The sequence below is a fragment of the Lacerta agilis genome, chromosome 9 (genome assembly GCF_009819535.1).
Source record: "Lacerta agilis isolate rLacAgi1 chromosome 9, rLacAgi1.pri, whole genome shotgun sequence".
Taxonomy (NCBI): Eukaryota; Metazoa; Chordata; class Lepidosauria; order Squamata; family Lacertidae; genus Lacerta; species Lacerta agilis.
Window position 1 is genome coordinate 35,773,152 of NC_046320.1, and position 27,332 is coordinate 35,800,483.

Genomic DNA, 27,332 nt, shown 5'->3' on the forward strand with positions numbered 1-27,332 from the left:
GTAAGATATCCCTGATCAATTTTACCTGCCCAATTGTTTCTGACTGTTTCAAACTGGGCATGGTTCCTTTGGGTTTCTGCTCTGCAAGTAGGGGCAGATACCTTTTGCAATCAGCTTTAACTTACACAGGAACATAGGAAATGGCCTTCTACAAAGTCAGATCACTGATCCATCTAACTTCTTGACTCTGATCAGCCATCTGCAGCGTTTGACAGGTGTGTATACCGGTATGTCTATTCTAAACAGATGTGAAGAAACTGAGATTTTATTCAGAGAATTGCATTTCAAAAAATATCAATCAATGAAAGGATGTCATGTAGAGGAGGGTGAAAGGTTGTTTTCTGCTGCTCCAGAGAAGCGGACACGGAGCAATGGATTCAAACTACAAGAAAGAAGATTCCACCTAAACATTAGGAAGAACTTCCTGACAGTGAGAACTGTTCGGCAGTGGAATTTGCTGCCAAGGAGTGTGGTGGAGTCTCCTTCTTTGGAGGTCTTTAAGCAGAGGCTTGACAGCCATCTGTCAGGAATGCTTTGATGGTGTTTCCTGCTTGGCAGGGGGTTGGACTGGATGGCCCTTGTGGTCTCTTCCAACTCTATGATTCTATTATGCTTTTTGGTGAGCAGCACCATCTGAATGTTAGGAAGGTTTATCTTGCAGGCTGAGAAGCAGGGTGGGGCGGTTGCAAAGGCAACTGGCTTCTCTTTTGAAGTCGCACTGTGAATCATGCTGTTCTGTTAGGCGAAGAGGCCCTCTCCCTAGGCGTGGTGCAGCCTGGGGGACAACGATTATGCTAGTGTGTAGTTGCTTACCTTTTCCAAGCACTTGGGCATGTGGGTTACAGTTATCTGCCAGGGTGGAGCCTCAAACTAGATTTGCCTGTCAGAGTGTCTGTGGCAGGATCAGCAGCAGTTAGTCTGGAATCGAAGTGTGCAATCCTTGCGGTGAGCTACTTGGAGGCTGCAGAGTGGAAGAAAAAAGGGGAACTATTGTGCTGCTGGGTCCCAGTTCCGCAAACCCCCCTCTGACACTTCACAGATGAAGAGAGAGAGAGAGAGAGAGAGAGAGAGAGAGAGAGAGAGAGAGATCATACTCCTGTGCATGAGTGGGTGGTGCTAAGGTCAGGAAACCTAGCAGCAAGTAGAAAGCAGAAACTAAAATATATCTGCAAACAGATGGCTTCAGATGGCAAAAGCAGTGAAGCAAGCTACACTCTGAACGGCAAGTCAGCTTTGTATAATGTACACATCTATGAACATTGATGCCATTGAGACTATTTTACACCAAGGCACCACAATATTAACTAGCCCAGTAAGTCCATAGTAGCAGAAAAAAATATTATTACAGAGTATTTGGGGGCATGTGAAGACTGCTTAGCTGCCCAGAGTGGCTGGCAAAACCCAGCCAGATGGGCGGGGTACAAATAATAAATTATTATTATTATTATTATTATTATTATTATTATTATTATTATTATCACATGGAGGAACTGCAGTCTCCCCTCTCGACAAAATCAGCAGTTGCCTTTAAAGGAATACATTTTATGCCAGATTATTTGCTTGCCTCAGTGAGATCTTTGAACTTGAGAATTATAGCTAACTGCAATGTAAAGGGGATAGGAGGGGTAGGCAGTTTCTTCATGACGTTTCCTCTGTGTTTCAGTTTTAGGTGTCACAGGCATGTATATTTGTGCATCGGTTTGCAAATTTATCTTTAAAAAGGACTGCAGAAAAATTCATATGTGTTTGTGCATTGTTTTCAGTAATATATGCTTTTTTGTGTACACACAAATTCACTTAATATACCGTAAGCATTTTTGCAAGCCATTTCCCCTAATATAGTTTTGTACATGGTGTTCACTAAAGCAGGCATTTGTTGTGCAGGCTTTGGGGTTGGAGAACTGCATCACAAAAATTGGAGTGGGGCAAAATTCAAAGGGTAGCTGTGTTTTGGTTTGCTTATTGGTTTGGAAGTTGGGTATTTGGTAATGTGAACCTTGTGAATCTATCTACCACTGCTATCGGAGGTTGGGCATTTGCCCAGTAATGGCTATGTAAAGCAAAGTTTTCCAAACTGATTCTAGACAACTGAATGGTATGCATTTCCATGGCATTTAACTTGTCTATCCTGAGCTGGCCTCATTATACAGGCTTTTGGCTTCCAGTCTACCAGTTTTTCCTATTTGTAGGAACATATTGTTATGGGTTGGGAGGTGTCAGTCTGGAGGATACCTGTGGGTTCCTTCCAAACCTGTGATCCTATGTATGTAAGGTTAGAATTTATGAGAGGAAACCAACCAAGCCAGTTCTGTTGTTAAGGGAATGGCCAATAAAGTTCTGGCATTTACTGTACATGTCAAAAGAGGTTGACATAGAAACAATTGGGCAAACCTTTTCCTACCTCACCTGCTGGAGGCCACATCATCATCCTAGGATGGGGAACAAAAAAATGGCCAGAGGAGGTTGTGTGTGTGAATTTGGCAGATGCTGGAAGCTGGAGACACAGAGACAGGTGGACCCAAGAGCTGTGACTTGGGGCTTCCCTTGAAGCCAAATCGGGAAGCAAGATCTGCTGGGGTGTTAGTGCTCTGAGCTCCTCCACCCTATGCTCAGGCTGTATATATGTGTAAATAAAAGCATATATCCTAAAGATGCCACAGTCTCCATTGACCTTCATTTCCAAGGAAACCACACCCTTGGTCAGCTTCTGGAATCACTGGAGTCTCTTATTGCTCGAAGATCGGGGTGCATGCAACAATATGATGCTGCCTTGTACAGAGTCAGATCATTGGTCCATCTGTTGCATAATGTATTGTCTACTACAGTGACAGACAGTGACCCAGCTCTATCTAGAGATGCCAGAGATTGAACCTGGGACTGAGCTCTAGCTCTTCTTCATCTTTGTGACTGCCTGCCTGCCCGTGCTTTTGCTGGCCGACCTTCCTATGAATCCTCATTCCAGACCCTTTCAGCTCAGCCTCTCCTAGTCAGCAAATGACTCTGGAGTGAACCTCCAATTAATCTGCTTCAGTGCTCCACCCTGACTCTGGTCCCAGTCTTGCTAGGACTTGTACCTTCAGCCGTCTGCATGCTCAGTAGCATATGTCATAGGCTGAAAGATTGTGATTAGGTCTCCCCAGACTGCGTCTAGCCACAAAACCACACTGGCTCTCTTCTATGATCATGATTTCTACCACATTCTTCTACTGATTGCATTCTGAGCAGTTCTCAGCACAGATTAAGAACAGTAATAATAAAACATTAGGTTTAATTTCCCCAGGATTCTAAGACAGCTCCAGCCTCAAAACCCAGAAACCCAGCTCCATTACCATATAAGAAAAATGGAAGAATGGCATCATACTGTATTTCACAGGGCCACAGACAGGTGGCACTGTAAACTGCAGGTGTAAGATGAGAGGTGGTAGATGGGCAGCCTTGGCAAGCCATAGGAAGGCAGACAGAGCAGGCTGCTATGAAAGCTCCTTCACCTGCCAACCCTAGGGCCTCTGTTCCTGGGATATAGAACCTCAGGCTGGTGCCAGCCCTGCTACTGGACACCTCCTCCCCAGTGAGCTTAGGGATCTGCTGTTTCTGCCCCCACTGCCAATTAGAAGTGTGGAAATGTGGCCAGAAGCAGTGGCCACCCAGCCTCATAATCCATTGCTGCCATCACGGAGTAGAATAAAGAGTTAGATGAAGTGCCTGCGGCAGAGGAAATTCACAATGCTGGCTGGCTGCCGCCTCTGGCCTCCTACCTGACATCAGAGGTGGAAAGTCCTTTGTGAGCCTCCCACACTTCTCCACCTCCAACATCAGAGGTGCAAAGGGGAAGCGCTTCGGGAGATTGCAAAGCCCTTTCTTGCATCCCCCCCTTTCAACCTCTGATGTTGCAGGTTGAAAGTGGGAGTGTGGGGAATGAAGGCTGTTGCTGCTGCAGGAAGCGAGAAATGCAGAACGAAAAATGCTGGCTTCTCTCCAGTTTCTCACGGTGGGTGCCAGGGAACCCCGCAATGGATTTTGACAGGTGAGCAGGACAACCCACCTGCCAGCCATGTGGTGGGATAACAATGTCATGTGAGTGGCAGGTGGGTTGCCCCACCCACCTGGCAAAGCTGGCTCATGCAGTGGGAACTAAAGGTCCCCCACTAAGGGGTTGGTGGGGCAGAAGGGGGAGTTGGTGAGCAATGTAGCCATGGAAAACCCCCTAGTAATTGGTATGTGGGTGTCACTTTTATAAAGTTTTTGTGATCTGCCCTGGGATCTATACTGGATGGAGGGCAGTTTAGAAACCAGAGAAATAAATAATCAAACAAACAAACAAACAAACAAACCAACAAATATTATTAATATAGTATTTATTTATTTATTTATTTATTTACATTCATTATAAATAATATGTAGGTTTTGTCCCTTGATGGTGCACCTCTTTATCCTGAACTTTGATAACTGTCAATACATATATAGATATATATTTAGGTGCCACCCTATTCCTTTGACTGTACTTTGCTTCAACTGATTTTATATCATATTTTTAAATGGTTGTGGCCTACCCTAGGACCTCATGGTGAAGGGTAGGTAAGAAATCTAATCATAATCATAATATATTCCAGAGTTGATTCCCATAACAAGTGCTGGAAAGCAGATCTGGTGAAGCCAGGCTGAGATTAACCTCTGGCCAAATTCCTACTTTCTTCATTATTCGTATCCTGGAAAAAGTTATCGGCTTAAACCGGCTACGGTCTGGGAAGATTGGTTTGTTAGGTGACTTTGGCAGCAAACCTTGATCCCTTCTTTAGCACTTTCAGTTCCGCCTTCTACATTTCCATCCAGCTTGGCTCCTTGTTTTTGTGTTTTGATAACTGTTAAGTAAAGCACTCCAAAACACACAGCCACTAATAAACAAACCAACAACTGGCTCCATCGCTAGCCAGCAGATTAATACTAGCATTGTAAACCCATTAACAAGCTGGCCAGTAAATGAATCATTGACCTATTTCTCAGAGATAATAGCTGAGAAACTGTAACTGATGACCTATAAAAGCAGCCATGTTTTTAAGAAAGATTAATTGCTGCAGCAGACTGAGCCAAGACATATTAGCCACCTCCTGGGCTCCCACCAATCACAGAACAAGGCTCCCCAGAATGCATGTACTGTACTTGCTCACCCTTTGTCAGCCAGCAAATACTGATTCAGACCGAGGGTGTGTCTGATGTGTACACTGTGCATTTGTGCTTCATGCTCTGATAACCGAGGATCTGTCTGGCACTGTTGGAGGGCAAAACGACATAAACAGCTCTTGAGATTAGTTTTCATGTGTGACTGTGAGTGTAAATGTATTCTATGAATGGCTCCTGACATTACTTGCTTCCTTGTAACTGTGAGCTGGATAAATAAATTCTACATAGCAGCCGTGATTTCACAGTGAACAGTTAGGGTGTATTTTCTTTTTAATAATAATAATAATAATAATAATAATAATAATAATAATAATAATAATAATAATAATTCTGCAGCACTACAAACTCACACAATGCAACATTGTAGTAGGACTAAGCAGGCCTGGGTTCAAATCTCCATTCGGCCATGAAGCTCAGCATTGGCTCTGTATCTGCCATTCAGTTTTATCTATTTTACAGAGCTGCTGTGAGAATAACAGGGTGGAAGGGAGAGAATCATTGGAAGAAAGATGGATTATAAGTGAATGAAGGAATGAATGAAGACTATAATCTGCAATTTCAGTTTTGAATGTGTCTGTGAACCAGTGTGTGTGTGTGTGTGTGTGTGTGTGTGTTTGTGAATCCAAATCTCTTGACTTCATTCTCCCCCACTATGCACAAGGAAAAGATCCAGGGTGGAAAAACTGTTAATTATTTACACCCTGAAAAATGCTTAAAATGGGTGTGTGAATTGGTTTGGGGCCGGTAGGGGAAGGAACTAGCGTCCAGTAGTGTGGTTACCATCTAAAATACTCCGAACACTGATGAGCATTTTTTTTAAACTTCATCCTGTGCTCTACCTTTTCTGTGGGTATGAATTGTATCCTGAATTGTATGTCAATGGAATAAAAAGGAAGTTATAGAGACAATCCTTTATCCACCGTAACATTTTCAACTACTGGTAATTATCCATTGTAACTACCAGCATCTTCATTGTCTGCATTCTCTTTCTGAAGAAGCAACTTGATGTGATCCTAGCAGTTTCCCCCTCTGCATTTCCTAACTAATAGGGCAGGCCTCACATGAAGGGAGCTGCAGCAATCTTGGTGCGCAGCTGCTTTCTAGGCAGCACAATTTCCCGCCCTCTTTCCCTCCCTCTCTGTGTCATTAAAAAAAATAAAAGATCAGGGTGTGAAAATGTCTAAGGCCGGCACAGCTTGTTAAATCGATATGGATCATCACACAATTGCCCACAAGTACTCCCTTGGAGATGATACCGCCACAAAGAATAGTTTCTCATCACCTATTTTTGCTGAATGAGGATGAGTCTGGCAAGCACATGGGATATGTTAAAAATGGCTCTGCCTTTTGACATTGTACAAAATGTTCAAAACACTATGCACTTTTGTGTTGGAACACTCCTCAGGATTATGCACATACAGCACTATCTATCTGCATGCAAGGGTGTGGGTCTGTTTTTTTCTATTTCTGATGTGGAAACGGAGAGGATAGTAGGAAGATGCCTCTTATCAAGACAGAACTTGTAGAATCATAGAATCATAGCTAGGGTTGTGATACGTCTGGAATTTCCTGGATATAACCGGAATATTGCAGTCTGAAGCAGTGTCCAAAAACTACTCTTTTTAAAAAACAACAACTCAACAACTTTGAATTTTTTGAAATATGGCAACCCTATCATAGAAGTAGTACCTGTATTGTTCAGTCTGACAGAAGTTTTTCAAGGTTTCAGACGTGAGTCTTTCTCAATGCTTCCTGGAGATATCTGGGCTTGAACCTGGGAATTTCAGAAAGTGGAGCTTGTGATCTCTGCCACTGAGCTTGTGAAACATAACTCACATGCGTCATGGGTTTTCTGTGTTGCTTTGGGACAAAACAGTGTACAGGCTTTCAAGCTTCCCAGAACTTTTTAATATGTCTACAAAAATAGTGTTATGAGTTTGTGGGGTGTGAGACACTCTAAGTTCCTGGGTCCAATAAAAGTGAGAACTAATCGAGGTTTGTGGGAGCTGAACTGTGCCAAACAGCTTATGTTAGAGATACTAGCCAGGCCAACCTGATGATGGCTTGCTGAGTGAGAGTTGTTAGGGGTATAAAGCCTGATGGTGGCCAAATCATTAACCAAACAGGGGCAGGGAAATGGGCAAGTAACAGCATAGGGGTGTGAGCCCCTCCTTCCTGTAGAGAGGTAGTTCGCAGGAGACAAAAGGCTAGTTTTTAGAATGGTCCTTGGCAGTGATGTGCTGGCAAAAACTGTGAGAGGCTGTAAAAAGGAGACAGAGGGCATGGCTGATTTCTCTGTTGGATCCAAGTTCACTGTGCCTATGGGAGAAACAAGAGACCCTCTTGGAGTGTAATGCTGGGAACCCCTCCACAGTACGCTCAGGTGGTATTGATGTGTAAGTAAGCCATATATCATATTATGCCTCATTTCCAAAGGTAACATAAATCCTTGGTAAGTGCCTGGAACCTCTGGAATCTCACACTGCTCGGAGATTGGGGTAGCATGTAAAGCTTTTTGCAATTTTTTTTTTTAAGTTCCACTTTAGTGGTCAGCTGGTAAGGTAAAGGTAAAGGGACCCCTGACCATTAGGTCCAGTCGCGGACAACTCTGGGGTTGCGGCGCTCATCTCGCTTTATTGGCCGAGGGAGCCAGCGTACAGCTTCCGGGTCATGTGGCCAGCATGACTAAGCTGCTTCTGGCGAACCAGAGCAGCACACGGAAACGACGTTTACCTTCCCGCTGGAGAAGTACCTATTTATCTACTTGCACTTTGACATTCTTTCGAACTGCTAGGTTGGCAGGAGCAGGGACCGAGCAATGGGAGCTCACCCCGTTGCGGGGATTCGAACCTCCGACCTTCTGATCGGCACCCACCAAATATAGTCCTGTCAGGGGCAGCCTGTCCCATTTCGCTGCTTGAGGCGAAACGGGAAGGCGCAGCCCAACTGCTAAAGCTTCCCTTATCTGGCTCTGGTGGAAGCGCCTGTGAAGCAGCAACAATGGTGAGTTCTGGCAAGATATTGTGAGATTCCAGTGAGATCCTGCTGGTCAAGAAGTGGTGGTATAGACAGGGAGTCTGCAGTGGCACCAATTTGGGGGGGGTCTGCCACCGGACGCAGGTGCTTCACCCCCCTCATGGTTGGGCTTGCCCTGGGCACCAGTCCCTGGCACACTGTGTGTGTGAAGAATTGCTGGTCCACCACATCAGATAGTTTGAGAAGCACCGTGCTTTTCCTTTTTAAAAGCAATATCAGAAGCCGCCTTAACACAAGTCAGACTGTTGCTCTATCAAACAGTGACTAGCAGTGGCAACTGAGGATTTCAGACAGGAGTATTTCCCAGCCCTACCTAGAGATGATAAGGATCCAACCTTTTTTGCATGCAAGGCATGTACTTCATCACTGAACTAGATATATTTGAGGCATTCTTGTCTGGGTGGGAAAGAGACTGTCAGGTCTTGAAAACAGGAGAGGATTGCGAGATTCTCACACGTGGATTTTCCTGGTGGTTTTTTTAGCTGAATCAGTGCTTTGAAAGCAACCTTTTGCAATCGTTGCTCATTTGACAGGCCCAAACTAAATTACATCACTTCCTACGAGCAATCAAGACATAGTGCATCTCCTTAAGGCATCTTGCACATCCAACCACAAAGGCAGGAAACAGGAAATGTACATGTTCTGTGCAGCTAAGGGAGAATGAAACAAACTTCGTACCTGATCACAGAGACGTCAACATGCAGAAACACAACTTTATGTTGCCTTTATTTCTGTTGCTCAGCGAAAGACCTGCTTGCTGTGGTAAGTAGCAGTAACGTGCTCTCTGCATTGTTAAGGAGAACTAACGATAGAGGCACGTTTTATGCTTGAGGCTATGGAACTGTTTTGAAGTGTCACACCCAGAAAATCTGGTCCCTGCAAAGGCTGTCTGTACAAACTTGCACTCTGTCTTGTAGTTATTCTTCCCAACAGTTTGCTGTCTTTTCTTTCCATGGATCCGGCTTGAGCTACAGATCTGAGGTGTGTTGAGATGTGCGTGAAGCCTTTGTTTCTGAGTCATTGCTGGTTCTGTTTTTGTGTATTTTTTTTAAAGTCCTGTGCTTCTAAGACTGCAGTCCTGTGCACACTTGGCATGAATACCACTAGACTTAGTGGGTCTTTTCTCTGAGTAGACAGGCATAGGGTTGCCTTGTAATATCGGTATTTTATGAGCAAATAAATCCACACTCTTATTGTTATCGTGATAGCTGAATCTATCAAATTACTGGTTAGTAAGCTCCTAGAAATATTGAACATGTGGTGCTGTTTAAGATAGTGTCAGCCTCAGACAATTTGTTTTTTTTAGGGCGGCACAGCAAAAAACGTGTTTTGGGGTGTTCTTCTTCCCATGTAAAAATAAATGGGGGTGGAAACATTGTCCTAGTTCTATCTTCATATATTTGAGACTATTGGTGATTAAGTTTCAGTCAGAGTTGACATTCAAATTAATGGACCTAACGTGGTCATCTTCATTCATTTCAATGGGTATACTCTAATAAATGGTTGACTACTATTTAATGTGTCTAAACATGCACATTTTGTACAAGAGAAACAGAGAGGGTGGAAGTTATTTGTTTTTTCTTTTAATCGTAAAGGGGTTGTCTAAACATGCTGCACCTAAATCCAGCAAATTTACCTCAAAAGCAGAAAGTCCCGTTTGCTGATATTCATAACTGGTTGTTAAGAAAGTGAAAACGTTTTTCCACAATGGTTTGGGTTACCACAAGCCTGAGAGTTCCTACATTTGCCTTGTTTTTCTTTCATTGCTTTAAATTACCCAGTGAGTTTGTTCCTGCTTGTACTTTATAATAATATGACATGAGTTCGTTCCACCTTCTGTGGGTCTCCTCCCTAGTGTCTGAACTGCAACCGTACCTGACCTGAAGATGGTGGGATAAAATATGAAGAGTGACTTAGCGAGTTATTGTGGGATTCTATTATTAATATAATCTAAATCTTGGTAAAACCCTAGACTGGTAAAGCTACGTTCCAGACAGGAAGAATTTAGTCACAGGGAAATTTTTAATAAAAGCTGAGGTTGGTAGAGAAGAAAAAAGTCTGCAAGCTCCACAGAGATTGAAGAAAATTGTTGCCACAGGAGAATGGCAGTTCGATTGCCCACCAGCTATGGTAAGCTATAAACGCTGACTTATTCTGCACAAGGAAATTGTGCTTGCATCGGTTCTCATTGCTTCTCCCTGCTTGCACTGGGGAAGGAGGAGAAGAGGGTGAAGAAAGAGCTGTGAGTGGAGAGGGGCCTTTTCTCCATCCTTTCGTCCCCCTTGGAAATTCAACAAACCTGCTGCACCTGGAATTGGGTGCAGAGAGTGCAGCTGAAAGGGAAGCAGCTGCGGGCAGCCTGCGGAAGCGCCATGCACCTTGAGCCTAAAAAAGCAAGGCTAGAGTGAGAGGCTAGACTAGGGTGATATTCCCTGTTTCTAGGAACTCTTCTCACTGTGAGACTTCTGTGGGTCAGCTGAGTTTGTTTGGAGGCTGGAACAGAACCCAGAGGCTGAGGAGGAGGGTGTGTCAGAAGGCAATATTGATTTCTAAATATTATTATATTTACTATATATTAGTAAGTTTGTATTAATATAATTTTGTACTTTGTAATACTTTGTTTAAGTTGTCTGTTGTTTCCTGTACACCACTTCAATATATATTTAATATTTTAAGCAGTATAGAAATTAAATAATCAACCAATAATCAAGGAGCGTCTCCACCCTCATTGTTCAGCCTGAGGTCCAGCTCTGAGGGTCTTCTGGTGGTTCCCTCACTGCGAGAAGTGAGGTTGCAGGGAACCAGGCAGAGGGCCTTCTCAGTAGTGGCACACGCCCTATGGAACGCCCTCCCATCAGATGTCAAGGAAATAAACAACTAGTTGACTTTTAGAAGACATCTGAAGGCAACCCTGTTTTGGGAAGTTTTTAATATTTGATGTTTTATCGTGATTTTAATATTCTATTATTGGGAGCCGCCCAGAGTGGCTGGGGAAACCCAGCCAGTTGGGCAGGGTATAAATAAATAAATAAATAATCGCTGGGAGGAAACAAATCACAATCCCTAGTTTACCGTTATATCTGAACCAGGGATCATGGTCTGTTTCGCTCCCAACATACCACAACCTCATGCAAGGTTTGTTCGTGGCTTAACTGACTATGGTTATTGGAGCAAAACAAGCCACAATCCATAGTTAGAATGCAATGCTAAGCCAGGGGTTGTGCTTTGTCTGCTCCCAGTAAAAATGGGAAAGAGCAAGGAGGAGCCAAGTGGGGGCAGTTTGCTTGTGTGCTGTAAGCCATGGTTTATGACATGGGTGGAGTACCCTTTTGGCCTGGGTGAGACCACCATTTGTCTCCCCTTGCCCTACAGATGTGGGGGTCACCCATCTGTAAACCATCAAATGACTTATAGGTGGCCTCATCCACCTGTCATAGAAGACCCACAGGGTGGGGAGTCTCCTTTGCCACAGGGAACTCTCTGTCAAAGCAGCACCCAGCAGGATTGTACCTCCCAGTGCTAACCATGTAGCATTTGCAAAGCAATCCATAAGAGAGACGTTGTCTGTGAAGAACTTTGGGTGTATTCATGTTTTGCCTACCGCCATTTCTTGCATCAGCTTGAGACCCTAAGGTTCTGAACTTTTTAAAATCTCTAAGAAAGTTCTTGCGAAAGGGAACTTCTGAAGAAGAATGAAAGTATGAAGCGGCTTCTTGCTCAGACAAGTTTCAACCCGAATATTTTAAAGCATATTAACTTGAAGTATAAATCAAATGCTAGCTTAGGCCTCTGGACAAAATATATGAGCATTTTAGATAGAAATGGCTTTTGAGAAATGAAAGCAGATTTCTCCTTGAGAAGTAGCCAAGTGCTGGATAAAACTCATCCGCAAGCTGGCTTGTTGACAACAGGCTCGGAAAACGTTCCTGGTTTTGGCAGCATTGCTTGCCTGTCTCTGTATCAAATTGCCAACGATTATTAAAATAATACCATTGTTTGGATCCTCTCCAAATACCTGATCATGATTAAAGACTGAATTGAAGACACAAGACTCCCCAGGTGTTTGAACCCTTTGACACTCGTAAGAATGGCAGAAGAACCCTCCTCACTGGATCAGACCAAAGTCCTGTTATTTACACTAATATGTGATTTACACTAATATATTTATATGCACACTTTACCCTGATACATGCATTTATGTACATGTTGCGTGGCTGGAGAACTGCATTGCAATGTTCAAAGAAAGTGTGAATGTTAAAGGATGGCTGTGTTTCTGTTCACATCTTGTTTCAGAGAGTGAGAATTTTGTAAGCTGAACCTTAAAACCCAAACTGAATTAAATTCCTCCCCATCCTCATTCACTTCAAGCTGAGATAGAATATCCTTAATGAGGCTTAGGAGCTTGCAGAAAATAGTAATGACTTCTCCAGACAGGCCACACCTTTGAGTCAGCTCTCTAGGAACTGACTCCTGAGTCCTAGTTGTTTCTCTTCAAGGGCCTACATGCCAGATAGATGGTTGATAATGCATATATCATACATTCTGTCTCTGATCCTCTTAACTGAGCCCAAATTGTTGCCTAATCTCATAAATACTTACTTGTATGAAAGTTTCATTAACTTAAATTGTCCTTAATTCCGGGCATACATGCTTAGGATAACCTCCAACTTGGGAGCTGTTTCACAAGAATGGCTGCAGTACTCTAGCAAGAGTTTTTAAAAATTGTTCGGGTTTTTTTCTGTTTTAATGTTTATATCAACATGCAACTGACCTACTTTTCCTTCTGTGAATGGAACTGAATCCTGGCTGTGGTGGGAAAATGAAAATAACATTTCCTTCCTTGGGTTTTTCTTGGGGGTCAACCAGTTTGGAAACTGGAGACACGAGGGATGTATGTACCCCGGGGTGGGGTGGGGGGAAAGCCTGCCAAAGTTCAGACAAATAGTTCCATTGACTTTTGTTCTGGAGATTTTACCTTAGTTAATAAAACACCAACAAGTGGAAAACTCACAGTTTTTCCTTCCGCTTACCTGCTCTCCCTACATGAAAGTGTCCTTTGTGAAGAAGAAAATAGAGAGTGTTATTATTTTAATTGTGTGTGGGGGTTTTTTTTTTTTGGAAAAATAATGATTGGGAATGAAGCAGGCCACTTCAGTAGTCAAACTCCACTGCTTACACCCTGCTCTCACATCCAAAACTCAGAGGAGAATGATGGCCCACATGTTGACTTAAACATCACTCCCCCAAATTCCTGAAGCTAAACCCATCCATCAAAACTAAATACCCACCCCAGCTCTCTCCCCCTTTTCCTTTACAGCTCCTCCTATCTCGAGCTCACATTTTCAGTTCCCTGTGTTACTTTAGAAAAGGGGGAACGCTCCCCTGAAGGACACATTCCGCCATGTCTCTTAAGACACATGCCAATAAAAAGGAGCATTAGGAGAGGCAACAAATTCTCCTTTAGTTGGGAACACTCATAATGGGAGGAAATGGAAGAACAGCCTTTCTCTTCTTAAATAAGTTGTTTCTGGCATAGATACAATGAAATATTTGTGTGACATTCCCTTTTTGAAGTTACTTTAATACGCACATAATATTGCAGGGCATCCCATAGCAACTGTAGTGATTTCCTTTCCTTTTAAGAACAAAAAACGCTGATTGAATCAATACAGTTTTAAAAGTAATTTTAAAAGAGAGAAAATGGCATTTGCTTACCTACCTGCTCATGTGAGTCAGCCCTTCATAGATTTTAGAGAGGTGGTTTCTTCAGGTAGCAGATTTTTGGGTAGGGGGGTCTTGAAAGGGCAGCAAATTGTTACCTTTTTAGTTAATTATTGTATTTGTAGGCTACTCTCAGGGAGAGGCCTTTGTAGGATTTTTTTTGGGGGGGGAATACCATTTGCTAGTCAATCCTAGGCAGCAAAATATATTGGGTTTGGCCTCCTCAAGGAAATCTGTCATCTCAAGGGTATTTTATTACCAGTCAATCAATACAATTTTCATTTCACCTGATTGCCATAACCTTAAAGCACACACTCTTCCACCAACATGCTAGCTTCTCCTCTTCTTCCCAGGAAGTACTTGGCATAACCTTTTATGGCTATCCTGTAACATTAACCAGTTGGTTACGGTACATTTCTATTCCAGCTTTCCACAAGGGCAATAGTAGCCAACATGGAGTCCTCTAGATGCTGTGGACTACCTGCAACTCACTGCATGCCTACCACTGGCCTTGCTAGTTGAGGCTGATAGGTGCAGGACCAGCCCAAGACATTTTGCCACCTGAAGTGAAATAAACAATGGCACCCCTCCCATTCCATGTTCAAATGCTGACCAGGTTAGCATCTGACTTTCACTTCAACACTGGTGATGAAGCAGAGTCCTCCACATACTTGAGGGCAGTGGCCTAGCTTAGGGGGCACAGAGTAGGCCCCATGTTTCACAGAGCTCTGTGTACTCTCTGCCCATCAGCGCCTGCTGTCTGAGATCAGTGTCTCAATCTATCTAGTGGTAGGATTGGCCCTGGTTGCAAGTTGCAATCCACCACACCACTGGCTACCTTTGCTGCAGAGAGTTCATTCTGGCATATGGATAAGCGGATTTGCTGGATGCTACTATGATGAATCCTCCAGCTAAAACTCTGTAGTGCACTTTCAGTGAAATTGCCCTTTCACACTTTTTGGTGACCCCATTTGACACAATGACACCTCTGTCCAATAAAGATGGGGAAAGGTACTAGCATAGGCATGTGGATTGCAGACTTCTGAGATATTTGACTGCAATATTGGTATGTTACATAGCCAACTGTTACTTATTTTTATCTCTCGTCCCCATCCCTTCCTAGGAGTCTGGCAGCACAACTGGGAGAGGGAAATGGCTTAGACAGAAGTTATTTTGGGAGCAATTAATTTATAAAGCGTCTGAAGTATGTGCTGCTCTCAAAGGCAGGAACAAATATTTACATCTCACCAACCATAACATCAAGCTTTCGGAATGCCTTCTGAATTTGATACCGGGGGGGGGGGAGAGAATGATCTATTATCACTGCCTTTTTATTGGTCAATGCATGTGTGCATATAAAAAAGATTTGCCCTTCCATTTAGTAAAAGAACTCACTTTCTCAAGGGCGCCAGGTCTCAAATTTGGATCACTTCACTGTGCTCTTTGCCATGACTCCAAGATCACTTTCTGGAGTAGCTACAGCTAATTCACAAGCCACCTGTTTGTAGTCAGGATGTTCATTCCTCAACAGAGATGTTAATTCCTTTTAATAATGAATGGATAATGAATGAAAAAGCATAATTGATTTCTTCATTGTCATACGAATAAATGAATGGGAATAGTAATTCTTCATATCTGAATGAAAAACAAAATTAAGGAAAATTTGTTCCATTAGTTTGTGCATTTTTACTTTCCTTTAAAGTGTGGTCCCTTTGGCTAATCTGTCTGAAATTTGGCTAGTCTGGTGCCTGAGGATGGAGAAGGGGTGTTGTTCTTTGTGATGGTAATAGAATCAGGGATCCACAAACGTTGGCTAGGCTCCCTTGCCAGCCATTACTTGTGGTAAAGCCACTTCCGCCTATAGGCCGGAGGTGGCGTTGCGGGCATCACAACCCGAGCATGCATGCAGGGGCTGATACACAGCCCCTGCGCGATTGGCCGGATTCCCGATGCTTCTCCCCGGAGGCTGACCAACCTGGTCGGCTGAGGTAAAAAGGGGAGGTAGCGCCATCACCTGCCCCTCATTGGAAGGGTATTCCATTAAAGGTTTCCGGGGGCATGGCCCTGTCTAGGGAGGTTAGGGCCTAAGGCACGCCCCAACGGTGATCACAGGGGCAGCTAAACTTGATAAGCATCAGTGGGGCTACCCTTGGTGGTTAACCCTTCACGGACCTCCAACACCCGGGTTGGGGTCAGATATAGTGGTTAGGATCCAATGCCTAAGCCAATACCGCTCAACATCCGTAACCAATAAAGTTGTGGCCTTTACGCCCATTTAATTCGATACAATGTCTCATGCGTCATTATTCATCTGGGAGGGAGGGATATAGCCACGCAACTACCAGCCCTCTCCCATGGATCCTCTGACATTCATAGAGAACTTGGGAGAGAAACAGAGTCTGTTCTTATTTGTGCAGGTTATGGAGAGGGGAAGGAAGAATGGAAGTCTTTCCTGCTGTTTGGAAAGGAATCCTGCTATTTCTTACCTGATTGGGTGAAATGCAATGGAAATGAGATCTACAGGGCAGGGATTTGTGTGTTGCTGGATGTTTGGATCACCAGAGGGCAGTTGCCCATGGTGAGTTGACAAGCGGATTTGTTGATTCCTAAGTAGAATGCAAGCAAATGTCTTATCCCTTAGATAGAAAATACAGAAGTTACAAGCAGCAGAGGACAAGTTGGGGTTTTCATTACAATCACTGGGGGGGGGGACAACTGAACAGATGCAATTCTGACAAATGGAAACTTAAATGAAACTTTAAAATGAAAAACAAATAGTGATTTGTCTCACACACCTCCTGTTTTTAATGTGTGCTTCATTGTACTTATTTAACTGATGTTTTCCCAGCCAACTGATGTTTACCCAGCCATTCCAGATACAGTTGTATGCCTAAAGCTCAGCACAGCAGCTCTCAACTTTATTCTGCTTTTGAGATTCAGGATTTTTCTTCTTCTTTTTTTAACCTTTTGTTCCGAACAGCTGTATATGTTTGGGGCTGTTCTGTGCTGCATCGACAGTATACCTTGTTTGGAAGAACGTGTTTTTTGTTGTGAGCGTGTCATGCTGTAAATATTGTGAGCGTGTCATGCTGTAAATATTTGATCATAATTTTTTTTTCTGTGAATTGAGTACCATTTGAATAATAGTAGCTTTCATAAAGCAAACCATAAATATACTGACTTTTCTTACCAAAAAACCCAACAATATTTTGCTAAATGATTTGTAGTGATTTGCAAACTCAGTGCTCCACTACAACCCCCTGATTCCAGATTTACAACACACTGGTTTTAACAAATCTCTGTGGAAACCATTATAGATCCAAAGGACACAGCCGTGAGTTGTTATGTAATCAGAAGATGTGGGTCACAAGGGAAATGCCAAGTCTAAGATCCCATTGCCAATAACAGTTTTTGAGCAGCCATGTGGTCAAGGATGCTTCTCGAGTACCTCATCAGAAAACGAATGGATTTTTTTTTTTTTAAAAAAAGCTCATTTGCTAAAAATTATTTTTAGTTCCAGTTATCCAAATAAAAGTGATATATACTTGTCCCCCGCCCCCAGGGCCAGATTAAGACCTTTAGAAACCCTAAGCACTTAAAAGATTTTGGTGCCCCCATAGATATGTTCAAAATATAAACAATAATAAACCGTAAAATAAAATGTTATATTTTTGATATGAAACAAAACCTACAGTAAGATAGAAAATACTGTTTACTTTTTATACTTTCACTTTATTTATATTTGGGGGGAAAGTTCTCCTACTTTTTCTGATGGAAAAATTCTGTGGTGACCCCTTCCCTTGATACCCTAAGCATGTGCTTATTTTGCTTAATGGTTAATCCAGCCCTGTCTCCCCACATTTGGCAGGCTCTACAACAGCACTGGCAGATGAAGAATATTCAGGGGATGGATTGACATCACCTGTTACCACAGAAGTACCTGTACTGAATGCACTGGGATCACCTACATCTGTTATGATTTTGACAACTAGTGACCAGGGGGTGCAAACTGCCACTACATCCACAGAAGCAGAGAATTCCACTGTCTCTGCAGAAATGGAAGACCTACACCCTGCTTTGATATACGGAGCCCCTGCTGCTCTGCTTCTAATCCTGATTGTTTTGCTGGTTGTCTTCATTGTAAGACGTCGGAAGCAGAAACCACCCAAGCAAGGTAGATATTAAAGTTTCTTGGGTGATGTGTGAAGTACCATATTAGATTATATGCCGGTATATGTGGAGGAGCAGGCTTGCTTGCCAGCTTGGCCCCATGACCGTGGCTGCTGAGTGCTGTGGGTGCTATGCAGTGTGCATGGCCTGGACACTGAAATTTGTGGGTGCCTGGCCCCTTCATGGGGAATTTTGTGGGTGCTCGGGCACCTATGCGGAGGAGACAACTGGCTATCACATGGTAAATGTTTGAATTGGATTTAACCCTTGAATTAGGTCTGACTTAATTTAGGAGTGAATACTGTGGATGGGGATGAGGATTTCAGCAGCTGGCCTGCCTCTAACTTCTGGACATTGGGTTGAAGGTTAAGATTGGATCCTAGGTAAAGGTAAAGGGACCCCTGACCGTTAGGTCCAGTCGCGGACGACTCTGGATTTGCGGCACTCATCTCGTTTTATTGGCCGAGGGAGCCGGCGTACAGCTTCTGGGTCATGTGGCCAGCATGACTAAGCCGCTTCTGGTGAACCAGAGCAGCGCACAGAAATGCTGTTTACCTTCCTGCCAGAGCGGTACCTATTTATCTACTTGCAGTTTGATGTGCTTTCGAACTGCTAGGTTGGCAGGAAACTGCTAGATTGGATCCTATGCTCATACAATTGCATGTGTGTATAATGTACGATAAGAATATTCTCTCAGATTACCTGTGGGGTGACATATATTTTGTCGCAAATCAGCCCAGGGTGGCATTGTGTGTGATTCCTCGCAGCCCCCAAAACGAAAGAGAATACATTTTCTATTCACTGTGATAGAGAATAGACCCAGTAGGCAAAGCTCACAGTCTGGAAGGAAGGGAAGATGATTTCTGCAGCCTGTGTTTCAGCACTGGGTTTTTTGAGCCCCTCAGTGCCTTGCAAATTCCATGCTGCTGAGCAGTGTGGTTGAAACCAGGCACATTTCTGAATTCCTCAGCACACTGTTATTTGGCTAAACACAATTCCAGTGCAAACAAGAAATCCCACTTAACCTGGTCTGACTGTGCTTCTTAGTCCCCACTGCTTATCTCTCTTGTCCAGGACAGCTATAATGGGATTTTCTTGGCTTTTCGGCTCTTTCTCAAGGGTGTTTGGCCAAAGATAATTCCCCTTGCCATTTTTCTTGCTTTGCCCTTATACTTACTATTGGATTTATGCAGAGCCTCTCCAATAAAGAAAGAGGAGGAAATAAGGCCTCCTCAAAAATTAATTTTATTCTTAGCATTTCCCCCCACAAAGGTCTTCCAGGATAAACGTGGCAATTGCACCTACTGCTTGCTAAGATCAAAACATGCTGCAGGAGAATCATGGGATTGTGATGTCTTTAATCCACCAGCTAGAAGGATAATGCAATCCAGGAAACGACATGTTTCCCTTGACAATGATTCTGTTTATGATGCAATGGAAAGGGGAAACGGGCAGAGCCTTTAGAAAATATACAGTGAAATATAAAGGGCTGGTAACAGTGAGAGAAGCTTTAAGATGGTGATTGGACATGCACAGATTCAAATATTTAAAATATACAAGCAGTGGTTTAATAGTCTGATGGCTAGTGAAGCTTTTAAACATACAGGGCAACTGTCTACGGGCATATTTTCAGTTGCAACGCCATGGATTCTTGGCATTGGCTTTTGATTGTGTATTTTTCTCCTGCTTGTGATACTTTGGCTGAGTGTGCACCATATCTTTAAAGCACATTTTAGGCACCCCCACCCCAAAGAATCATGGGAACTGTAGTTTCTTAAGGCTGCTGGGAGCTCCACGAGGGTTAAACATCAGTTCCTAGGATGGGGAGCAGCGGGATGCAGTGGCATAATATGGGGGGTCCACAGGAGCGGTTGCCCCGGGCGCAAAAATTGTTAGGGGTGCAAAATTTCAACACCTGGTGCTGTCTCAATACAGCTACATGCTTCCGTTGCTGAGCTCCGTTGAAAACAGCTTCTCCATGAGAACCAGGAAGTGACCGCTCCAGATAACAGAACAGCTCTTCTTCTTTATCTCTGTGGCTGCAATCTCCTTGGTGACGCAGACACCTTAGGGTGACTCAAACTCTGCAATACACACCTAGATTAAGGAACAGGATAACTCTGAGCACATTCTCAACCCAGAAATTTGTTTTCAGTACCAAAACTAAACTCACAGCCCCCATGCACAAAAACTCATTTCTAGTTCCTCTGCCCCCACCCCAGCTTTCTTCATTTCAGCGGGGTGAGGGGGGGAGATCTTTTCTTGTTTTTCAAATTATCATTGGGAATTGGAATCCTTTACCAGTGTTTTTTTATTTAAAAAAATGTTTAGGGGTACTCTCATTTTGACTCAAGAAAATCATCGGGAAAGGAAAGGAAGCCGCCATTGGAGGTGTTAACAATGAAACTGGCCAATCACTGTGCTAGATTCCAACTTCACACATTAAACGCTTGCTTCTGTCTGAGACTGAACGACTGAACAACAACTACTTTTCCCACCAATGACTGAGGCTGCAATCCTATACAGTTGTACCTTGGTTCTCGAACGGAATCCATTCCAGAAGTCCATTCGACTTCTGAAAACATTTGAAAACCAAGGCGCAGCTTCCGATTGGCTGCAGGAGTTTGCTGCACTCAATCAGAAGTTGCAGGTGCCACATTGGACACTCAGCTTCCAAAAAACGTTTACAAACCAGAACACTCACTTCCGGGTCTGCAGCATTTGGGAGCCAAAACATTCGAGTCAAAAGGTGTTCGAGAACCAAGGTACGACTGTGCATGCTTTCATGGGACTGGATCCCATAGAACACAACTGTTATGGTCCTAGCCTCAAGCAATAGCCAGGACTCTCAGATGGAGGAGAACTGAAGTGGTCAAGTCCATGACTACCATACCACTGGCTGAAGAACACAGTTGGGTTCCTCATCCTGAACCTGAGGCTGGCAGACAGGAACTTGCTACACCAGGACTGCTAGAACACTCACCCGTCCCTGAACCCAATTCACCCAAGGAGCCAAGCACTTCTTGCTTCACAACACCTGTTCAACAGTATGGGGAGCAACCCCAGAGGAGAATGCACTCATTTGTACACCAGGGAGTTTTGTCAGAATGAGGACTACATTCCTTTGTAGGCAACCTTCTGGGGGCCACGTGTCAGTGGTGGGCAGGGCCAGAAGCAATAGTGGGCAGAGCAATTCTACACACACACCCGATCAGTACCCTCCATCCAGGAAAGCAAGAGGCATTATTGGAGTTTAAGGACACATTCTAGCCAGATAAGAACAGCCAAGGAGCATAGTAGGCAGGGTTCGAGACAAGTGCGGCCTGGGGAGAAGGTTGGGCCTGTGGAGACAGATTGTGGCCCTCCAGTCATTCCATCATTGTGGCCCTCCAGTCATTCCTGAGGTTTCCTGTTCCTGTTTTAAGTAGTCACATTCCTCAGGTAGGGGGTAGTGAAGTCTAGGAAGAATAATCTGGACAGAGTGGTCCACTCACCTCCTTCTTCCATTGGAACAAGTGGCTCACTGAGAGCTCTCCAAGGTCCTGCTGCTCCAGGCTGCCTTGTGGAGTATCCCCGCCACACCCCATGAGCTTTTGCTTGAGGTCAGGTCAGGACAACTATGCTGTGAATTATTTGTCATACCAACTGTGAATCATTTGTACTGACTAAAGGTGCAGCCCATATAGCATATTTTTTTGGTGGAACTTTCAACAGAACTTGAGGCCTTGTGGTTAAATCTGTGGTCCAAACCATCGATGTTTCTGCTGGGAAAAGTGAATCAGTGCCTACATCCTTCCCCCCATCCTTTCCTCCCTCCTATACCTTGCTAGGTATAAAACACATATTTCCTTTCAGTTGTTCAGAAGACAGTTTCCTCCTTTAAAAATACCACATCCTAACCTCCAATGGATGTGGTTTCCCCTCTTATTCCATCTGGTGTTTCATCCACCTGCATCTCTCCTGGCAATTACCCTTTCCTTGGTTTATTTTCCTTTGTTGCTCTGTGCTCTCAAATGCCTTTCTCTCCAGGTTTTAGGTGTTTGTGTGTGTTTGCGTTTTCATCTTAACCCTTATCTGTAATCTGCTACCGTTTCTGTTCGTAAGCAGGTGCACTGCACATGTACAGCATTAGGCTGTGTGGAAGTAAACAATTTCTATCACAGTTGTTGACTTCTCATTATGTTGCTTTCACTGTTGGAACCTGTTAGCCTCAAGAAATTCATTGCTTCCAGTCTCCTGTTCACCGCTAGACTCTGATCTGAATATTAATGCAGCTTGGCTGTAGTCAACATCTTAAATTTACCTCAGCTGCTAATTTCAACTTGGTCTTAATATCCATTTTACTGCATTTTACTTTCTAGCTGTCTCCAAGTTCATATGTTTTTCTTTTTTGCTTTGTGCATAATGATTATTCAGGAAGGTAAATGATGTAATCCTGGCCCAATTTTCCTCATAGAACAGCCTTTTTTCATCCTTGTGCCCTCCATGTATTTTGGATTGAAAAACATCTGACATCAGAAATCAACAAAGCAAGAATGGATAACCAAGGGAAAGGGGGAAGGGAATGGAGTATAGCTGGGTCGAATCTTGAGCAGGAGCATTCTACTCTGCAATATTTAATCCCCACCCCACCCCACACCTCTCTATCTCTTTTTTAAATGAATCATTTACTTCTTTCTGAAATTCATTTCATTTTATTTCAGAGGAACTAGCAAGTGAAAGCTGCAAAAGGTAAGACTGCTTCCTGTTCATATCAACAGTTGTGGAACTGTTCTCACGGCCTAGGGCCACATAGACTCTTCAGTATGACAGAACCACAAATCATCTAATTTTTAAAAAATGGCTGTCGTCTTTAGGCAATGTCCCCTGTATTGCGACAATGGGCTCTACTGGACTACTAGTTTTATTCCAGATTTAGTAACATTTATTGATTCAACAGCTCACACAATAATGCTCTTTTCTAAATTAAGCACACTGGCAGCTAAATACTTAAATACAGCCTAACACGTGGATTGATTTAAAAATGGTATTAAAAATATCTGTCTAACAATTCTAAACTGCATGGTCCAAAATTTGTTTTTGTTTTCTTGCTCAGTCCTATTTTTGAAGAAGACACACCCTCTGTAATGGAAATAGAGATGGAAGAGCTTGATAAATGGATGAGCAGCTTAAAACGAAATAGTATGTATTGATCACATTCTACTCTTGGAACTTTTTCTTTTCTAACAATTCCATCTCTTCCCACCATCTTTTCCTAAGCTCTCTAAAATGCATTTAAGTCTATAGTCTGAAATACTAAAATAGTGGCAGAAGATGCCAGGGAAATAACTGCTCTTTAAATATTGAGGGGATTGAAAAATAAATGTGTGTCCCTTTAAGATGATGTAGTTTTTATTTTCAAAGCCTAAATATTTGTAGCCATTTCAATATAGCAAGTGGCTTATTTGAGAGTGGTGTGTGTTTTAGTATTAAGTAGTGTTTTTTGGAATTAATTTGTGATATGCTTCACCACTATTGACTCATGGCTCCTAGCACTTTTTATTTACTGCCGTCTCCAGGATCATCTTACAGGCGTGTTGCTATGACCACATTGTTTCCTCCTTGCAGTCTTTTTAGGTTTGCTATCTCCCCTTCCATTACCTGGAATGAAATCATTGTTTTCACCACAAGCAGATGGCTAGTTGTGATTATTGTCCAATCTGGAAGAGAGCTGGGCATATCCAATTATTCTTAAACCTATGTCTCCTGGCTTCTTATTCCAATCTGCATGCTAGTTTGCCTCAATCACTGTATATTAAATCAAGCTTCTTGGCACAGGGAATGTGGTATCAATATCTTATTCCAAGAGATTCACAAAACATAGCTGCTGGGGAAAAGAAAGACATAAAAACCAGAGAAAGGGTTGAAATACATGCAGACACCAAGGTGCCCAGACCACAGAAAGTGCCATAAAGTCATTGTGGTCTAGTGGATAGAATAGTACAAGTGGAAACTTGGGCCCAAGGTTGCTTCCAGATGACCTGTTTATTCAGCATTTGTCCTGACTGGTTTCCATAATGTTTGCAGGTTATACAATGCCAACTGCTTATTGAACATTCATTCTGAGTTGCTTGCAGGGAGATTATATGACATCTCATCAAGCAGTTGCTACCCCGCAGTTTCCACTGCATTTTCCTCTTATTTTCCAATGATAAAAAGTCTGGTTTTTTTTCCTGGGGTGGAGGAGTGGGTTTGTTCTGCAAGAGCTCCACTTTAATTGTACGGCCTGAATTTGCTGGCGTGCCACTGAATTCCACCTGGAAAGAGTGACAGTATGGAAGCACCCTAAGTTCCTGCTCAGAAAGGACTCACTAGGTGATTATGGTGAAATTGCTCCCTCAGAGCCTCAATACCCTGATAATAGAGGGCCATCTCTCCAAGCTGCTGTAAAGACCCTGCATACCTAGAGCCTGGTTCAAAGATTGTGCAAAAGGGGAAAACTGTGCATAATGACAAAGATACTGAGTATGGCAAGTTACCTGCATCCACACCAGAACCTCCTCTCCTTTCACTCTATGCCTGTTACTTGACATTACAGGCACCTCTTCTACACTCATATGGCTTTGGTAGCTATTCCCTTGAGATCTGATCTCCGTAGATTATTAGATGTGCGCTTTGTGCAACAGGATCCGATGTGCACCTTTACATGGTAAAGGAGTGGATTGGAATAACTCAAGGCTATCATGATTGCTATTGTTGTTAACATAAAGTGAGTAATTTGCTCACTGTTCGGACTGGTGAAACCCTATGTCCTACAGACATTTTTATTTTTGTCACAGCTTGACTTGATGTTTGAACCTCTAACAATTTCTGTAAGCATGTATATCATTTTTGTGCGTAGCTGTTATCGACAAGTAGTGATATGAATCCCCCGCCCAAAATAACCCTGTTCTGTTGGGTTTTCCCCAAAATTCTTTTGGAGATAATGGGGGAAAATTTATTAACCCCCTCAAAAAATCCTTCACATAGCTTAAGACAACTGTTTTTTTTCAAGTCATGCTTCTTGAAGAAGGGACTGTAGAGTAAAGTCCCATACAACTAAACACGGATGCCTTATGTCCAACTTGTGAGGCCACCAGGTAAGCAAATTGGTAGGCATTCCTTGTCTGCTGATCAAATCACTTTGGGATAGCATTACATATCCATGATATACAGATGAGGGGCCTACCCAGTGGGCCTTCAGATGTTGCTGGACTTCAGCTCCCACCATCACTCACTGTTGGCCACGCTGGCTGGGACTGATGGGAGCTGTAGTCCAACATCTGGAGGACCACAGGTTAGCAACCCCTGCTCTGGTCTATACCTTTACAAATTTGTTCAATACAATGGAAATACTACCAACTAACGGCAACATTGGAGTGAAGAGCCATGGTGCTTAAAGGTGTCCTATCTCCAGCACCAGATAGGAGAAGTTTATTGTGTGCACATGGCTGTCCTCCTTAGACTAGGCACCTATGCTTAAAGGTAAAGGGACCCCTGACCATTAGGTCCAGTTGCGGATGACTCTGGGGTTGCGGCGCTCATCTCGCTTTATTGGCCAAGGGAGCCAGCATACAGCTTCCGGGTCATGTGGCCAGCATGACTAAGCTGCTTCTGGCGAACCAGAGGAGAGCACGGAAACGGCGTTTACTTTCCCGCCGGAGCGGTACCTATTTATCTACTTGCACTTTGACATGCTTTCGAACTGCTAGGTTGGCAGGAGAGGCACCTATGCTTACTTCACATTTAATTTGGCATCAGTGGGTTTGGCGCTCTATCCTTTGGCTGACGCAGTAAGCTGCGGTGAGCCTGACATTATGGTACCTGGCAGAAGACACAGAGCCTGCCTTTAAAAGTGAAGCCCTGACCTTGCTAGGTGTCTTCAAAGTGGGCATGCGGCATTGATTCCACTACTCGATGGGTGCTACCCAGCAACAGCATGAAAAGGACAACAGCACACAAACTCACCAGCTGGAGTAATCCAGCAGAACAACAGACGTGACAACATAAACAATTGTATGATGGGCAATTTATTATTATCCCTTTTATTTTTAGCTTGTGACAAAGGCAAAGTGCTAGAGATGGGTGCTCTGCATATATATATATGAAATAAATAAAACAAAGGTTACTATGGCTTCTGACTTATCCACAAGGGTTTTAAATGGGCTAATGGCTGCAGACATAATGGTAAAAATAAAAAATGATGTCCAGGTCCTGGAGGAGTCTACAGTGCAGTCATTGCTATTCAAATTGAACAGACGTCCACAAAATTCCCCAGGCTAATAGTTTCACTGTCTCCAATCTTTTCTTAGCTGAATGTGAATATTTGCCTCCCGTGAAAGAAGAAAAAGACTGCAATGCCAGCCCAAGGTACTTGCGATTCTCCAATTACACTTCTGAAAGGGACACTGTCAGCTTCAATAGATCCAAAATTGAACAATGGTCTCTTCTTCTTTGCAGATGACCCTGAAATCTATTTTGCTTATCAACATTACTCTGTTGTTTGAGGCACAGGATAGATTTGCTAGCCCACTTCTGCCCCACCACTGAGAGATGGGGTTTTATTAGTCCCGTTGGTGAGATGGATGCGGAACTTCATTTTGTGAACTGTCCGCTGCTAATTCAATATATATCTTTTTGGAAGGGATTATTCCTTAGATGGAGTTATGTTTCTGTCCAGCTCGCTGGTTCTATACATGCTGAGTGGCTAGTATAATAAGAAAATTCAACGGACTTATGTAGCTGATATATGTGTTGAAGGTACAAAGACATTTTGTGATTGCATTTTAAACAGACGATTAGCCACTGTTCTAGTAATTGTGAACTACAAAAAAAAAAAATTTAACACAATGAATGCACTTTCCAAAGCACGTTTTTCCAGTTTCTTCTTGAATATATCCTAGAATTTGCCTTTGGGTTGCCCTTTTACATCTCACAAGCCACAAACATTAAGGGGAAGGGCTAAAGTTCAGTGGCATAGCATCTACTTCCCATGCAGAAGGTCCTTGGTTCACTCCCCAGCATTTTCAAGTAGAGCTGGGAGCATATTCTGTCTGAAACCCCCAAAAGCCGCTGCTACTCAGTGTAAGACAATACTGAGCTAGAGAGACTAATGTTTTGACTCAGGTTCCTATGCTTTCTATGTTTGTTCTTAGGGTGGCTGAAAATATCGGTGTTTGGGGGGCAGCGGGTGGGGAGAAGGGCAATAT

General features: G+C 43.3%; 1 protein-coding gene across 3 annotated transcripts in view; it reads left to right on the plus strand.

Moving 5' to 3' along the window:
- The first annotated feature begins 1,147 nt into the window (after positions 1–1,147).
- TMEM154 (transmembrane protein 154) overlaps positions 1,148–27,332 on the plus strand; it is a 34,362-nt gene continuing 8,177 nt past the window's right edge. Inside the window, exons 1-5 of one of the 3 annotated variants that reach the window (XM_033161085.1) lie at positions 1,148–1,222; positions 17,804–18,109; positions 22,809–22,836; positions 23,201–23,286; positions 26,436–26,493. In XM_033161085.1, coding sequence (XP_033016976.1) covers positions 1,177–1,222; positions 17,804–18,109; positions 22,809–22,836; positions 23,201–23,286; positions 26,436–26,493 — 524 coding nt within the window. In that variant the 5' untranslated portion in view covers positions 1,148–1,176. Of the gene's footprint in view, positions 1,223–8,484; positions 8,977–10,017; positions 10,345–17,803; positions 18,110–22,808; positions 22,837–23,200; positions 23,287–26,435; positions 26,494–27,332 lie in introns of those variants that run through there. The other 2 variants (XM_033161084.1, XM_033161086.1) reach the window with 2 other exon arrangements.